Genomic DNA, 17,866 nt, shown 5'->3' on the forward strand with positions numbered 1-17,866 from the left:
GTCATACGTTCTTTAGGCCGGGAACCGGCTCTGCAGGTTTGCAGAAAGGAAAATAAGTGGAATGGCATAAAAAGGTCAGGTGACCTGATAACAGAGCGCCATTGTGCAGAGTGTGACCCAGGGAGAAGGACAACAGAAGGGGACAGGGAGAGGTTCAGAAGAAAATCCCGTCCAGGGAAAAGGTCAGGGGTTAGAAAGAGGTCCTAGAAGTCAGGTTGAAAGAAAGTAGCAGGGCAACAATCTCCGAATTAAGTCTGCAAGGAGAAGACTTTTTTTTTTAAAAAGGGAGACCTCATTCTTTTTTTTCCAAATAAGAGGCAATTTAGCATGGCCAATCCACCTATCCTGCACATCTTGTGGGGGCGAAACCCACTCAGACATGGGGAGAATGTGCAAACTCCACACGGGCAGTGACCTAGAGCCGGGATTGAACCCGGGTCCTCAGCGCCGTGAGGCAGCAGTGCGCGAGACCTCATTCTTAAATTGTCTCACCTAGGTTCAGTGTCCTCCACAAGAGGAAGTATTCCAGGTTATCAAGTGCACTCATGATCTTATGGATTTCAGTAAGATCTGCCTGGACTATTAACATGGGGTGGCAAGGTGGCATATGGCACAGTGGTTAACACTGGGACTGCGGAGCTGAGGAACTGGGTTCGAATCCCGGCCCTGGGTCACTGGGAGTGGGCCTAGGTAGGGTACTCTTTCAGACGGTCGGTGTAGTTTTGATGGGCCAAATGGCCTCCTTCTGCACTATAGGCAGTCTATGAGTCCATGAAGAGGCTTATGAGTCTCTTTGCAGAAATCCACCAAAATAGATTTTTGTTATGTGATGCACATCCTCGCTCCATAGAGATAACCATCACTTACTTCCATCTAATAACAACTGTCACAGGTAGGCTTACATTAACACTGCAATGAAGTTACTGTGAAAAGCCTCTAGTCACCACATTCCAGCGCCTGTTCGGGTACACGGAGGGAGAATTCAGAATTCTCAGCTGGTACGGGAATTGAACCTGCGCTGCTGGCCTTGTTCTGCATCACAAACCAGCTTTCTAACCCACTGAGCTAAACCAGCTTAGTCAAGAGGCTAGGAATCCTGTGGTGAGTGACACAGCTTCTGACTCCGCAAAGTCTTTTCACCATTTACAAGGCACAGGTCAGGAGCATAATGGGGTACTCTCCACATACCTCCTGAGTGCAGCTCTAGCAACATTCAAGAAGCTCAAATCCATCCAGGACACAGCATTGATTGGCACCCCAACCACGAGCACTCACTCCCTCTTACAGCGATGCAGTGTGTACCATCTACAAGATGCACTGAGGAATGTATCAAGGCTCCTTCAACAGCACCTTCCAAACCGTCAACTGCTACTACATAGAAGGACAAAGGCAGCAGACACATGGAACACCACCATCTGCACGTTCCCCTCTAAGTCACTCACTATCCTGACTTGGAAATATTTTGCCTTTCCTGCACTGTTGTTGGGACGAAATCCTGGAACTCCCTCCCTAACAACACTGTGGATGTACCTACACCAGATGGACTGCAGCAGTTCTGTGCCCACACCTCATGAATAAATAATAAAAACGTATAAATTTAGCCCACACAAAACAACAAAAAATGATAACAACTTTCTGTTGCTTGTCCTGTTAGGACCACCCTTGCATGTTGGAATTCAGGATTAGCTGGAACTAATCACAAATTTCTCCACATTTACTGAGAGTTTGACTACCTGGCCAACCATCAAAAGTACCTTTGGGTATTATTGTGGAACGGAGGTGGGGTGGATGGTTAAGATACTAATCAGCCATAACCTGAATTTCATAATAGAACAGACTGAGGGGCTGAAGGGACCACTTTTTCACCCATGTCCTGAAGAGTCTGGTTGTGAGAAATGATTATGCTCCAATATTTCTATTGCCCAGAGTCAACTCAACTGCAAAATAACACCACTAGCCTCTGCACCCACCATTAACCAATTGTCACAAATTATTCATAAGACAATTACAGAGCTGGGCCCTCATGAGGTGGGCAACAGAGTATGACCACCAATACTTTGTCATATTGGAACACAAACCTGCTGCTCTGTAGCATAACTAGAGATCTGATTCATTGTTTTCCAATGTCCCCTAATTAGCTCTCTACCAATTAACTCGTCAGTGTTAGTAAGACAGCCATTGAATCGTCAATTGTGTGACATGTGGGCAGTATTTCCCTCCCCCCCCCTCCCTGAGCAGTTACAAGCAGCCCTGCAACAACAGCCTTTCAATCTTACCTGTCTCCTCGCCTGGCAGTCGAGTCGTGTTGAACATTCGTTCCCACTGTGCTGAACACAGGGGAATTGGGAACCCTGGCAGAGTACTCTGCGCCCAAACAGAGTGTGTATGTGGGGGTTGGGGGGAAAACATACATGACCCACGGAAGTAAGGTCGGATGTTAGGAAGTGGAAAAAGTCATTTCACGCCATGAATGGGCAGGGATTAGAGGGGGGGGGGGGGGGAAATGTAAAAAAAAATTATGAATTAGTTGATCCTCTATTTTGTGACATCAATTTTTTTTAAAAGCAAAAAATAGCAACTCTTTACTTAATATAGCATATCTAAGGTACAATTCAAAATGAGCGCATTGGTTGGAACAACAGGTTATTGAGTTGCTTAATTCATTGTAAAGTAGTAACACTCAGGTCTGACCTAACTTGAGCCCCACTGCAGGAAACACTAAGTGAAGACAATAAACTACCCATCACCTTGTTGCATTAGCACTGGAGTCACTTGGGAGTAAGGTCATTACTTGCCCTCTCAATTTGAAAAGTAGACAGTTCACGTACCCACAAATTCCCATATACTTGCAGTTCTAATATAAATGGCACCATTGGGAAGAGAGGGCAAACCAGAGGCTATGCAGTCCTATCCACCTGCCCTCACAGTTAGAGACAGGAGGGTGGCACACACAAGGGGCCTATAAAGGAAGGCAAGGTGAGTTTAAAAAAAAAAATCAAGGGGCAAATTAAAAAAATAATGCTGTTACTCAATTACTTACTTTACGATTAGTTAAAAACTTTAATTAATCACTGATCATTGTATGATGGTTCCTGCTCCAAAGTATGGACGGCAGGTGAGGCCAGGACAGCACCTAACTGTGATGCCTTAGTCATACTGTTCACTCGTGCTCACTTTCTAAATAGAATGACATAGAATTTATTAGACAGCAACAGAATACATCTGAACAACTGTCCTATGTTTAGCGCCTCCTAGTAAGTATGGGTTAAGTTCCAGCACATGGAAACCCCCCCCCCACCCACAACAGTGCCTCCAGGATGAGACAAGGCTGAGGAAATAAATCCTGAGATTGTTTGGTTAATCAAATGTATTAAAGTGTATGGGGCAAAGAAGAGTTGATGGAGTTAGCCCACAGATCTGCCATGATCTCAATGAATGACCAAACAGATGGAAGGGGTTAAATTACCTCCTCCTGTTTCTATGATCTTTTTGCCTAAACTCAAAGGACTGGTGGACCATCTGTTTTATAACTAACTGGCAGGAGATGTGCAAGAATAGAGCACATCCTTTATATTTTGCCATCCCGCAGTCCATGATCATGACTGGAATGCAGTGCACTCCTCCCTCAGTGAGTGCCACTCATCACTGAAAACCTACCACAATGAACTGTCGCTATAAACCCCAGGTCCTGACTCTAGTACGGTTTGAATTGAGCTTGATGAGCAAACCAACAATGAAACCACAGTCAAGAGTCAGCAAGCTCTGACAATTTAGAATTCCAAACCTAGTGAGATTCACCTACCCCAGCAAGAACTGATCCAGTCATCCGACGGGCAACAGAGGCAAAAATATAGGACAATACCGTTTTTTCACCGCACAGCATCTGATTGTACTGATACCAACATGTGCAATTAACGTTTCCTGATGAAGCAGTTGGTAAAGGGAGTGTTAACTGAGCCATAAACTGAGGAGAACCTAGTCCGGTGTAAATGAGCATCATGGGGATTGGATTATAGGCTTTTCTGTGATGCTCTTCATGGTCGAACAACCTGTCAACACTCTTTGCCTTGTTTCATATGGCACTGGCAAAAAAGGGTGACTGCTAACGTAATAATAGCTGGACATTTCACGAGGGGAGATGACCAGAGGTTGCCCCAGCCACCTGACATGCAGTCCCAACCCTATAAGGAGCCTCCTGTCAATGTGCTAGATTGTCTATTCACTGTTCGTTGGCTTAGTCAGGGTGGAATATTACCAGTTCTCAATCAGGTTGGGAGAAGACAGCATGAAGCTTCAGTAATGCAACTGGAAGGAAGGAAATTAAAAATCTAGCAAAGATAATTCCACCCTGCACCTCAGACAGCAGTGGAGATTTCTGCTAATCCCTATTCATGGCACAAAGATCTGTCCTTCAACATCGAGTCAGTCAGTGAAATAGTGCAAGAGCACACAGGTACATCATTAACTAATGTCATCACAGAGGTTAAATGCTTACCGGTTGGATTTCCTCATAAGTAAGTCGTCTTCTGTAAAGGAGCAAAGCATGGACTAGATTACCGGCACGTGCAGATTGACTTGTTGTTGGAGTCACATACAAGAAATCCTGAAGTCAGAAGGAAATAATTATTCCAAGTTAAAGACAGCATGCTAAACGATTCTACCCATTCCACCTGCCATCTCAAACACCTGCCATGAGCCATAAAAAGCAGAGAGGTCCCAGGTTCTACCTTCGATCACATGTTGAGCTAGCTGGTTTCAGGTCTGGCATCCAGAGCCACTGTAATCGAGGGAAGAAAAAAAAACCCAGCCAAGATTATCCTTCCTGATCACTTAGCCATTTTCGCCCCTCTCTTGACCCCACTCTTAAAAGTTGTGCTATGTGAGAAAATGATTCGGTCCAACTATAACATTTCTAAGATCAGCCTGCCAAAAGTCACTGTATAGGACCAACATGAAGAATAGCCAAGTTGGTGATGGCTACAGGTACTCATGGACCCTATTAGTACCTACATGGCATGAGCGAGGAAAGTCTGCAGGTGGGGGACAAATGCTGTTGCCATTCAGCATTTAGAAGAACATTAACCATCTGGTTGGTGGTAGTCAATGTTCAAACCAGAAACCTACAATTCATTTACACCCTATTCTTGGTGTCCTACACTTTGGACCTTGGCAACTCAAATTTAAACTTACTTCAAACTTAACCCCCAAATGATATTCACAACATATCCTCACCATTGCATAATAGTTGCTGTTGACCATGATTGGCTCTCGTCCTTGTAAGTAGACGTACTGTTCCCACCAATCGCTCACCTGGAATGGTGCAATGATATGATGGTTAACTAATCCAAATACGTTGCCAGAAAGGAGATACAGAACTTCTAAGTAGAGCTCACTTCCACGTTGCTGGAGGAGGTGCTGACGACAGGGGGACTGGAGAAGGGGGTGGTATCGGCGGTTTACAGGGCTATTTTGGAGGAGAACACGCCACTAGAAGGGATCAAGGCAAAGTGGGAGGAAGAATTGGGAGAGGGTATGGAGGAGGGGTTCTGCTTTGAGGTGCTCCGGAGGGTGAACGTCTCACCTCGTGTGTGAGGTTGGGGCTGATTCAGCTGATGTGGTGTATAGAGCGCACCTTACAAGGGCGAGGATGAGCTGGCTCTTTGAGGGGGTAGAAGATGTATGTGAACGTTGCGGGGGGGGGGGGGGGGGGGGGGGGGGGGGGGGGGGGGGGGAGCCGCAAACCATGTTTATATGTTTTGGCCCTGTCCAAAGCTGGAGGATTACTGGAAGGAGGCGTTTAGGGTAATCTCTAAAGTGGTGCACGTGAAACTGGACCCGGGCCCTCGGGAGGCCATATTCGGGGTGTCGAGGCAGATGTTGTCGCCTTCGCCTTGTTGATCGCCCGAAGGCGGATCCTGTTAGGGTGGAGATCAACCTCTCCAGCCTGTGCCCTGGCGCGGTGGGGGGGGGGGGAAACCTGCTGGAATTCTTAACGCTTGAAAAGGTCAAATTTGAACTGAGGGGAAGGATGAAGGGGTTCTACAATTCATGGGCATTATTCATTATGCACTTTCGAGAATTGGATCACATCAAACATTAGGGGGTTTGGGGGCTGGGAGGGTTGGGGGGGAGGGGGACTGTATGTGTTAATGGTGACTATGGGTGATTCATGATTCCTCTTTGTCATTTGTTTATGCTGACATGCGGGCTAATGTTTGGGGGTTTGGTGGGAGGATGGGATCGTTGTTATTGATATGGGGATTGACATTACATTCGTTACTGATTATTGTTTATTGTTGGGTGTAAATTTGGGAGAAAATGTGAAAAGGAGAATAAAAAAATATTTAAAAAAAAAATAATCCCAATAAATATCCTTTTCATAGATCATAGAATTTACAGTGCAGAAGGAGGTCATTCGGCCCATCGAGTCTGCACCGGCCTTTGGAAAGAGCACACTACCCAAGCCTATACCTCCACCCTAGCCCCGTAACCCCATCTAACCTTTTTTGGACACTAAGGGCAATTTGGCATAGCCAATCCACCTAACCTGCACATCTTTGGACTGTGGGAGGAAACCGGAGCACCCGGAGGAAACCCACGCAGACACGGGGAGAACGTGCAGACACCGCACAGACAGTGACCCAAGCCGGGAATCGAAACTGGAGCTGTGAAGCAACTGTGCTTACCACTAAGCAACTGTGCTGACCACTATGCTACCTTGCTGCCCATGTTCATTCTTTAACATTCATTGCCTCATCCCTTCAGTTTGGAGAATTTGTTTGTTGCACAAGTCAATTAAAGGAAGTACTTAAAACTTCATAAGAACAGGGCCACCATCTCCAGAAGTAAGGAAGGCGTCTTAAGTAAAAAGCATAGCGATCATGAAGGGGGGGATTCTCGATGAGGTACCATGACCCGCTGCCCTATGCAGTTGAAAGGAAGGAAGGGTTAGTAAGGAAGGCTTTAACTAGATGTCAACAGACGGGATAATTGTTTGCCCTTACCCCATTTACTCCAACGATCATGGGCGGCACAGTGGCTAGCACTGTTGCCTCACAGTGCCAGGGACACAGGTTCAATTCCAGCCTTGGGTGACTGTGTGAAGTTTGCATGTTCTCCCCGTGTCTGCGTGAGTTTCCTCCGGGTTTCCTCCCACAGTCCAAAGATGTGCAGGTTAGGTGAATTGCTCAATGATCAATTGCCCTTACTGTACAAATGATTCGGTGGGGTTATAGGGATAGGGCTGGGGCCTGACCCTAGGTAGGGTGCCCTTTCAGACTCGACTGGCTGAATGGCCTCCTTTTGCACTGTCGGGATTCTATGTCTATTGTATGCATATCATGCTTTATGCGGCTGTAAAGCCAAAAATACACTTAACTGCACTATGGAAGCGAGGCTCGTTGACACAGAAGTAACCTAGGTGGGGTATGAAGGGAAAGGTAAATACTGTGTCACAACCCCATTACTGGAATTCCAGTAAGGCGTTGGAATCCGTTCCATTACCAACAGTACTTTCTGTCTGACACCACAAGTCCCTGCCTGAATAGTTAGTAAATGTTCACAAACAGGAGAAGGTAACCATCAATGTCACGGAGGACATTAAAGACAGCTTAGACAGTTATTTTGTGTGACAGGACAGTCAGATTGAGTTATTACCAAAAGATCTGAAGGATATTAAGGAACAGCTAAAGGGCGCTCATCAAACCTTTGTCAAAGGTAGAGTAAAAGACTCAACCCCTTCTACGCGAGCATCATCACCTCATTTTTTGCGGAACCTCAGCCTTCGGCCTAGTCATTGATAATTGTTCAGTGTAGGTGAAATGTGTTAAGATTTGTTAATGAAGTTCAGTTGTATGAAGCTCTTGTCTCTTTGTCCGATATATTGGTTGACTTCCTCCCTGCAGAGAGGAGGAACGGTCAACAGGTGGGACCATGAAAGAGGTTCTGATTAAGGAGCCTGAGCATTTTTCAAGTGAGACGGATGGCACGGTGGTTAGCACTGCTGTCTCACGGCGCCAAGACCCGGGTTCAATCCCGGCCCGGGTCACTGTCCGTATGGAGTTTGCACATTCTTCCCGTGTCTGCGTTGGTCTCACCCCCACAAACCAAAAAGATGTGCAGGTTAGGTTTATTGGCTACGCTAAATTGCCCCTTAATTGGAAAAAAGAATTGGGCACTCAAATTTTTAAAAAAAAATTTTAAGATTCACATGAGATGTGGCAAGTTTAAAGAGAAAGGACAAGGCAATAGTGAAGGATAGTGACAGGGGCTTAGAAGCATTAAGAGTGCACTAACAAAGGGGTGGCGAGGACCCGGATTCGATCCTGGCCCGGAGTCACTGTCCATGTATAGTTTGTACATTCTCCCAGTGTTTGCATGGGTCTCGCCCCCACAACCTAAATATGTGCAGGGAAGGTGGATTGGCAGGCTAATTTGCCCCTTAATTGGACAAAAAATGAATTGGGTACTCTTTATATTTAAAAAAAACATCTTCTGGAAAAGAAAACCTGAAGATCAGCACCATCATGAAGGAACTCGTCAACCGACTCTCGGAGCTCCCTGCCCTGCACCAAATTGGGGTGAGATGGAATTCATTAAGGTGGTCCTGGCTTCTACTCCAGATCTCGACTCCCATCAGTCAAATGGGTGAGGGGGGGGAAGGGGGGGCGTACTTCAACTGTGTTCTGGATCCTAGGCTGGATAGGTCGAGTCCCAAGTCCTTCACTACATCGGGGGTGACAAAGGAGAAGTTGGTGTTCATGAATCAGATGGGGGGGGGCAGACCCGAGAAGATTTAGGTATCCAAGTGATAAGGAGTTTTCTTTCTTTTCCCACGTCCATCGGGTTTATTCCTGGATTGATTTCTTAGTGGTGTGTGGGTCTCTGCTCCCTGTGGTTGGCGGAGCGGGGTACGTGGCGATCGTTATATCACATATCATATCCCACATTATGTGGACCTGCTGTTGGAGCCGGGCCGCCCTCAGCGATTCCCGTGGAGGTTGTCGTGACCAAGGGATTTTGCGAGCAGGTATCCTCTGCTATTGGGGAGTATGTGGAGTTTAACAAGAACGAGGCGGTTTCGCCTTCTACGCTCCGGGAAGAACTGAAGGCTATCAGAGTCTTGCTGGGGGCTGAGGAAATCTTGGTATAATAGTTGATTGGGATAGGCTGTGTTGGTTTTTTTTTTTGTAATTTTGAACAATTTTATTTAAATAAAAATATATATTTTTTAAAAGATAGCATGATTAAAATAAGTCATCATGGTTTTTCATAGAGAAATCCTATTTGACAAATTTATTAGAATTCTTTGAGGATGTAATTAGTAGGGTAGATGAAGGGGAAGCAGTAAATATTTTATACACGGATTTCCAAAAGACATTCAATAAGGTGCCGCACAAAAGCTTATTGGGCAAAGTAAGGGTTCATGGAGTTAGGGTGATGTATTAGCATGGATAGAGGATCGGTTAATGGACAAATGCAGACAGTAAGGATAAATGGGGCATTTTCAAGTTGGCAGGCTGTGACTAGTGCATTGCTGCAAGACTTAGTGCTGGGCCTCAGCTATTTACAATCTATAACACTGACTGAGACAAAGAGACAGAGAGGAATGCATCTAGTTTGCGGACGATACAAAGCTAGGTGGAAATGCAATCCATGAGGAGGACACATGGGAGCTGCAAAGAGGTACAGACAAGTTAAGTGAGTGGGCAACAAGGTAGCAGCTAGAATATAATGTGGAGAGGTTTGATGTTATTCACTTTATTCAAAAGCACAGCAAAGCAAAATAATTTTTTTAAGGTTTGAAACTTGTAAAGTTGATGTTTGGAGAATCTTAGGTGTCCTCATACAAGAAACACGAAAAGATAACATGCAGGTACAGCAAGAAGTTAGGAAAGCAAATGGCATTTTGGCCTTTACTGCAAGAGTATTGAAGTACGGGAAAAACTAAGTAAATCTATTGTTGCACGGGATTTTCGCAAGACCACACCTGGAATCAAATTGTAGTCTCCATATTTAAGGAAGGACATATTTGCAGCGGAGGCAGTACAGTGAATGTTCACTAGATTGGTTCCAGGGATGAGCACGTTGTCCGGCAATGAGAAGCTGATGAAGTTGGGTCTTGATTCTATGCAGTTTAGAAGAATGAGGGGTAATCTCACTGAAACATTGACGTTTCTGAAGGGGCTTGAAAGGGTGGATACTGAGACATGGTGTCCCCTGGTTGAGGGATCCAGAACAAGGGGGCTCAGATTCAGCATAAGGGGACAGATCATTTAGGATTGAGATCAGGAGACATTTATTCAGTCAAAGGATTGTGATTCTTTGGATCTCCCTATCACAGGGGGTTTTGGATGCACTATCATTGAATATATTTAAGACTGAGATAGCTTTGATCTCTCAGGGAATGAAGAGTTGCAGGCAGCAGGTGAGAAGGTAGAGTAGATACTGAACAGCAGGTCCTCATCTGCTCTTACTTCTTATGTTTGAAACAAAGGTCCCCATCACCGTGCTCTTTCGCCATAACCCTGCAAAGCTTTTTCCCTTCTAAGCATTTATCCAATTCAATACAGAAAATTATCCTTACAGATCCTAACAACACAATTTTTTCCTAATGAGATCTCTGGTCCTTTTGCCAATTACCCTAAATCTGTGCCATTTCCTTCCAGTGGAATCATTTTCTCCTTATTTGTCTATCAAAACCCTGATGATTTTGAACATCTCGACCAAATCCCCCCCATAATCTTCCCTCCTCCAACGAAAACAACCCTAGTTTCATCATTATCTTCTATTCATCAAAGATATTGCAGAGGCTCACAGTGTAGGCTGGAGTCAGTCAAGTAAGACCGACCCAGTAGCTTCAACTATTTACTCAAAACAGCACTGTTAGTTTTAATCCATATGAAGTGAAAAGAATATTTAGACAGCCGTTTTAAAAGGCATCATTGAATTAAACAATAGGACTGAACTCACATAGTTGGTAGCCCACCAAGACTTGAGTTTAAGGTACCACTGCAACCGAGGTCCCAGGTTCCGTTCAAAGTCTTTTGCCAAGGCCTTCGTCCGTCGGAAGTCCTCATCATTCATCAGAGGCCTCACCGACTCCAAAAACTTGAGGGAGATGAGGGAGAAAATAAGGGGGAGAAATGAACATATTAAAAGACGTTCATTAAAGTGTCTACTATATTAGCTAATAAATTACCTCAGTTAAATGTACAAATGGCAATGCAAGGTGGAGGGATCTTCTGACTGGACGTTAAAGCCACCAAGGCAAGAAAATAAAAATAAGAACCTAAAGAAATCAGAGGACTAAATCACACGAACCCGCCTCCCAGCCATTGACTCTGTATACACCTCCCGCTGCCTTGGGAAAGCGGGAAGCATCATCAAAGACTCCTCCCACCTGGTTTATTCTCTCTTCCAACTTCTTCCATCGGGCAGGAGATACAAAAGTCTAAGAACACGCACTAACAGGTTCAAAAGCAGCTTCTTCCCCACTGTTACCAGACTCCTGAATGACCCTCTTTTGGACTGAACTGATCGCTTCACAAATCTTCCATACTGAGTAGTACTACACTCGGTATGCTTCACCCAATGCCTGTGCATTTACATTGTCTATTTATGCATGTCCTTTTTTTATCATGTATGGAACAATCTGTCTGGACTGTACGCAGAACAATACTTTTCACTGTACCTCGGTACACGTGACAATAAATCAATCAAATCAAAATCAAATCATATGGCCTCTCGAGCCTGCTCCCCCATTCAATATGCAATATCCAAATTCCTAGGGGTGCACAATTCCAGACATCTGTCCTCGTCCGCCCACGTCGACGCTACCACCAAGAAAGGACAACAGTGCCTATACTTCCTCCGGAACTAAGGAAATTCGGCATGTCCACATTAACAGTTACCAACTTTTATAGATGTACCATAGAAAACATCCTATCTGGCTGCATCACAGCCTGGTATGGCAACTGCTCGGCCCAAGGCCGCAAGAAACTTCAGAGAGTCGTGAACACAACCCAGTCCATCACACAAACCTGCCTCCCATCAATTAATAATAATAATAATAATAATAATAATAATAATAATCGCTTATTGTCACAAGTAGGCTTCAATGAAGTTACTGTGAAAAGCCCCTAGTCGCCACATTCCGCCGCCTGTTCGGGGAGGCTGGTACGGGAATTGAACCTGCGCTGCTGGCATTGTTCTGCATTACAAGCCAGCTGTTTAGCCCTCTGTGCTAAACCAGCCCCTTGACTCCATCTACACTTCCCGCTGCCTGGGGAAAGTGGGCAACATAATCAAAGATCCCTCCCACCCGGCTTACTCACTCTTCCATCGGGCAGAAGATACAAAAGTCTGAGAACACGCACGAACAGACTCAAAAACAGCTTCTTCCCCGCTGTTACCAGACTCCTAAACGACCCTCTTATGGTCTGACCTGATTAACAATACACCCCTGTATGCTTCACCCGATGCCGGTGTTTAGGTAGTTATATTGTGTACCTTGTGTTGCCCTACTATGTATTTTCCTTTCTTTTCATGTACATAATGATCTGTTGAGCTGCTCGCAGAAAAATACTTTTCACTGTACCTCGGTACACGTGCCAATAAACAAAATCCAAAATAATCCAAAATATGCTTGTGCCAACTTTTTGCCTCAACTCCACTTTCCCGCCTGCCCCATGACATCCCTTGATTCCCTGAGATCCCAAAAATATGTCCATCTCAGTCCTAAATACACTCAACAGTGGTATGACCACAAACCTCGGGGATAAAGAACTCCAAAGATTTGCAATCATTTGAGTAAATAGGCTCCTCTGTATCGCAGTCCTAAATGATCCTGAATGTGCCTCCATGTCCTAGATTCCCCATGCAGGGGAAACTACCTCCCTGTTCAACCCCTTCAGCACACAAATAGGAAAAAGATCACCCAGCTCAGCATTATGTTGAGGTCACACATTCAGTGCTGTTAGAACCTCTACAGTTCAGAAAGAGGCCATTCGACCCATCAAGTCTTCACTGACCCTCTGAAAGAGCACCTACCTAGGCCCACTCCCCCGCCTTGTCCCCGTAACCCCACTTAACCTGCACATTCTTGGCACTAAGGAGCAATGTGGCAATTTGGTCCTACATGAGTATGTAACTCATCAAGGTGCTTCCCAAATATGCAAACTTTTGTGATGATAATTAAAGCAAGTGTTTTCATTCAATGTCGTGCTAATGCATCCACATACTGCACTTCATATATTCCACTGACATCAATGCAATACACATTTGTTTTAAATAAACTGCACTGTTATCTTGAAATAAAAATACTTTAACCTGAAATTTACTGTCACCATGGGCGGGATTCTCCAACCCCACGCCGGGTCGGAGAATCGCCAGGGGCTGGCGTGAATCCCGCCCCTGCCGTGTCCCGAAGTCTTCGCGGAGATTCGGCGGGGACGGGAATCGTGCCGCGCCGGTCGGCGGGCCCGCCCCCGCCGATTCTCCGGCCCGCGATGGGCCAAAGTCCCGCTGCTGGAATGCCTGTCCCGCCAGCATGGATTAAACCACATTTTGAACGGCGGGACAAGGCGGAGCGGGCGCGCGGGACGATCTGGCCCTGGGGGGTGCCCCCACGGTGGCCTGGCCCGCGATCGGGGCTCACCGTCTTCGTCATGGTCTTCCGCCTTCGTCATGGTCTTCACTATGGCAGAGGCGGAAGAGACCCCCTCCCCTGTGCATGCGCGGGGATGACGTCAGCAGCCGCTGACGCTCCCGCGAATGCGTCGCCCGGCGAAGACCTTTTGGGCCCGGCTGGCATGGCGCCAAAGGCCTTTCCCACCAGCCGGCGGTGCACAAACCACTCCGGCGCGGGCCTAGCCCCTCAAGGTGAGGGCTTGGCCCCTAAAGGTGAGGAGACTTCCGCACCTTTGGGGCAGCCCGACGCCGGAGTGGTTCCCGCCACTCCATTACGCCGGGACCCCCCGCCCCGCCGGGTAAGGGAGAATCCCGCTCCACTTGTCTCATATTTAGAAAGAACATTATGGGGCGAAATTCCCCTACCCACCCTGTCACATTTCTGCTCCGACCGGCCGGCGGGAGTCTCCGTAACACCGGCCGGTCAATGGGGTTTCCCATTGTGGGGCAGCCCCACGCCATCGGGAAACCCCCGGGCGCCGGCAAAACGGAGACTCCCGCCGGCGGAGAATGACGCCCTATAACTTTTTTTGGGGGGGGGGCGGGCTGCGATAGAAGAGAACGCGAAACATGAACCAATTCCAAGAGGTGCACACTGCATCACTACAACATAACTAAGGCTGGAACATCGCTACATTAAAAATGGATCAATCAGGAAAATCTCACTAAATCAAAAAGAAATTAAACTGCCCCAGCTCTAACTTTGCTTTGTCCCACTTCCAGGTCCTTGTTCCAGTTGCGACTGTATCTTGCTATGCAACGTCCTGCTGTTACTCACAAACATGCTGACGAAATTTAATTAATCCACAAAGGCCAGAGATAAAGATGCTCTCATTAATGATTCCTAGATTTTGTACTTGGAAGAGGCTAAGAGTTCTTTCGAGTACTTTGCCCTTGTCCCGCAGCCAGCGAAACTTAATATATGACTTTCAAAGGTTCTTCTGTCTTACCCTTCTTAAAGTGTCATTTATAGATGGAACAGGCAGACGTGGAAGGGAGTTCTGAAAACTGTATAACATTGGCTTACGTCCTGAGAAGATCTTCACTAGAGTCTAAAGGAGAAATAAAAATAAAGTTATTTTTCTTCCCTGCCAGTCTTGTCACATACTTTGAAGGACTGATTCCTCTGCCGTGCAGATATCTGTGTTCTTGGGACCCTCTAAAACCCAAGTGCTGTTCTTTATATTTGAGGCAAATCAGTAATTTAACAAGCCACTTACCTACAGTATGCAACACAGACAAGGCTAATCCCGTCCTCTGCCAAACCCACCCATAGCATTCCAATTGTAATCATTTGTGGCAACCTGTGGTGAATGTATTCACCTGAATATGAACTGTCTGTATAGTACTGTGACCTATGACCAGGAAATGATAATACGATCTACTTCCATGTATTGTACTGGAACCCCGATGGGCTTCCCCTCTGGCTCCGCTCTCCCCGGGGCAATATATAGACCGGCCACCTGTGGGCGGCACTCATGTGTACAGCAGACACTGGCAGGCTAGTTCCTGGATAATAAAGCCTTATGTTCACTCGTTCTCACAGTCTCGCAGTGAATTGATGGTACAACAGAACCCTAAAAGATTTTTGTCGCCTTAGCCCAGGAAACCGAGGCCACTGATAACCTGTCAACTTTAACCTCAGCTAAGCTCAGCGAACTGAGGTCAGACAGGAAATCAAGAGCGGGTCTTTCCTGGTTTGCATTCTTCCGATGCCTTGACATCTGTGAAGATGGACAGTCAGTCACCAGCATTTTCCAAGTCAGGACAGTTTCGCCCAGCAAGCTCAGGCGACTCCTTTCCACTGCTGTTTGTATTCCTTACTGGAGTCTCTTTAGTTTGAAATTCTTGGGCTTCGAAAAATGATTCTCCCTATTGCTACTGCCTCATTTGCAATATCAACGCAGCTGGGGGAGAAAATGTGAAAAAGGAGAATAAAAATATTTTAAAATATCAACGAAGCTGGATGAGCTGGAGAGTCCCAAGTTCCAACCACAAGCTTATGTTAACTTGGTTGACAAGAGCCACAGCAATGATAAGGAACTACAATAGACATTAGCAGAACTGGGTTAGGAAGTGCAAAGAGAGCCACTCCTACTTCTAAAAAGAGATTTCTACTGTGACTGCTTTTCCATGGATGGCAGGCACAGACAGAATTTGGCTGTCAGCTTTGATATCATTAAAATGTCATAAACGCCTGCGTGGGTCTCATCCCCACAACCCAAAGATGTGCAGGGTAGGTGAATTGGCCACGCTAAATTGCCCCTTAATTGGAAAAAAATTGAGTACATTTATATTAAAAGAATGTCATAGAGCACCTACAAAAGGCTAATGGAATGTTGAGTTTTAGAATCCGTAGATTCCCTATGGTGCAGGAGGCCATTTGGCTCGTCGAGTCTACACTGACCCTCCGAAAGAGCACTATACCTAGGCCCACTTCCCCACGCTATCCCTTAACTTCGCCTAACCTGCACATCTTTGGAAACTAAGGGGCAATTTAGCATGGCCACTATTGCTAACTTTGCCTTAGTTTAATTGCTCTGTTTTATCACCTTTGCTCTTGAGTCGCCAGGTATCCTTATGATACCGCCACGTGGTTCAAGTCCGAGTAATGATCAATAATCCAATACACCACTTAGTAAGATTTAAATCAAAGCACATTTATTATACACAGTAATCACTACTCATGTACAAATTCTACGTCTAAGCTACTTCTACAGCTAACAGGCCAATACTTAACTTGGAACTGGCCCACCAGATCAGGGAAACAAATGGCCTTTCGTTCGGGTTCTGAGCGTGCGGGATTCGAAGTTGGTACAGATTGGTAGCTCGGAGCGCCTATCTCGTAGCGAGCGTTGAAGTAAGACTTACAGTTTTGAGCGGCTGTTGAAGAGTTGGAGCTGAGGAAATGCTGGAAGCGGTGGAAGAGAGCTGGAAGAGAGCGACTTGAACTTGGGGCTCAATTCTTATAGTCCCCAGGGGCTTCCCACCTTTCGGGGCGGACCCTGTACCTGGTCCCAAGTGATTGGACTTTGTCCCAATCACTTGGCTCGATTTTCTCCAATGCTGGAGCGGTTCCCTGATCGATGGGCGGTCTTGAGGTGGTCGTTCACCTCCTTTTGTGTAGGCTTCTGCTGGCGCCGAAGAGTCTGGTTTTGCTTTGTGTGTCTAAATGTTGCTTATTGTTCCCAGGGATTGCTCATTAGTATGCAGATGGCTGGTGTTTTGTTATGCTGATGGTTGCTGGTATCGATCTTGTCTGGCCTTTCCAGAGGTAAATACACAGTCAACCTGCAGCTGCTTGTTTTTGTCCTGTTGGCTGACTTCCCCATCAGCCTTTGCCGTTCGCCATTTTAAATCGGGAGTTAGCCATTTTAAGTGGCTACACCACGCCACCTAATTACATATAGCAGCCTAGAATACAAAGGGTTAGAAGTTACATTACAGCTGTACAAAGCCCTCATTGGATCTGGAATTTTATTTTATTGTGTCACAGGGTGTGGACCTCGCTGACTAAGCTAGCATTTACTATCCATCCCTAATTGCCCTTAAGGCAGTAATGAGCAGTCTTCTTAAACCTCCATCTGGTGTTGGTACACCTACGGTGCTGTTAGGAACGGAATTCGAGTTCCAGTAAACGTGAATGAACAGCGATATAGTTCCAAGGTGTTGGGTGAAATTGACATTTTGAATTCTCCCTCAGTGTACCCGAACAGGCACTGGTTTAGCACAGGGCTAAATAGCTGGCTTTTAAAGCAGACCGAGGCAGGCCAGCAGCACGGTTCAATTCCCGTACCAGCCTCCCCGAACAGGCGCCAAAATGTGGCGACTAGGGGCTTTTCACAGTAACTTCATTTGAAGCCTACTTGTGACAATAAGCAATTTTCATTTCATTTCATTTCTGGCGCTGGAACGTGGCGACCAGGGGATTTTCGCAATAACTTCATCGCAGTGTTAATGTAAGCCTACTTGTGACACTAATAAAGATTATAATTATAAAAAGTCAGGATGGGATGTGTGGGTTTGGAGGGAACCTTGCAGTTGGTGGTGTTCCCATGCCATTGCTGCCCTTTCTTGGATTTGAAAGATGCTGCCAACGGAGCCTTAGCAAGTTGCTGCAGTGCATCTTATAGATGATACATGTTGCTGTGACTGTGTGTCAGTGGGAGACGCAGTG

The 17,866-nt window shown here is 46.1% G+C and overlaps 1 protein-coding gene across 9 annotated transcripts in view; it reads right to left on the reverse strand.

The window, feature by feature from the left end:
* LOC140403951 (carnitine O-palmitoyltransferase 1, liver isoform-like) overlaps positions 1-17,866 on the reverse strand; it is a 150,873-nt gene that overhangs the window by 69,564 nt on the left and 63,443 nt on the right. For 8 of the 9 annotated variants that reach the window (XR_011938441.1, XR_011938440.1, XM_072492240.1 and 5 more), the window contains exons 5-9: positions 14,640-14,741; positions 10,972-11,109; positions 5,233-5,310; positions 4,496-4,603; positions 2,277-2,364 (exon numbers count right to left, since the gene is read on the reverse strand). Coding sequence is in view for 7 of the 9 variants with exons in the window: in XM_072492240.1 (XP_072348341.1) it covers positions 2,277-2,364; positions 4,496-4,603; positions 5,233-5,310; positions 10,972-11,109; positions 14,640-14,741 (514 nt within the window). In the remaining 2 variants the exon portion in view is untranslated. The remainder of the gene's footprint in view (positions 1-2,276; positions 2,365-4,495; positions 4,604-5,232; positions 5,311-10,971; positions 11,110-14,639; positions 14,742-17,866) is intronic. The other variant, XM_072492239.1, reaches the window with a different exon arrangement.

The sequence above is a fragment of the Scyliorhinus torazame genome, chromosome 29 (assembly GCF_047496885.1).
Source record: "Scyliorhinus torazame isolate Kashiwa2021f chromosome 29, sScyTor2.1, whole genome shotgun sequence".
Classification (NCBI taxonomy): Eukaryota; Metazoa; Chordata; class Chondrichthyes; order Carcharhiniformes; family Scyliorhinidae; genus Scyliorhinus; species Scyliorhinus torazame.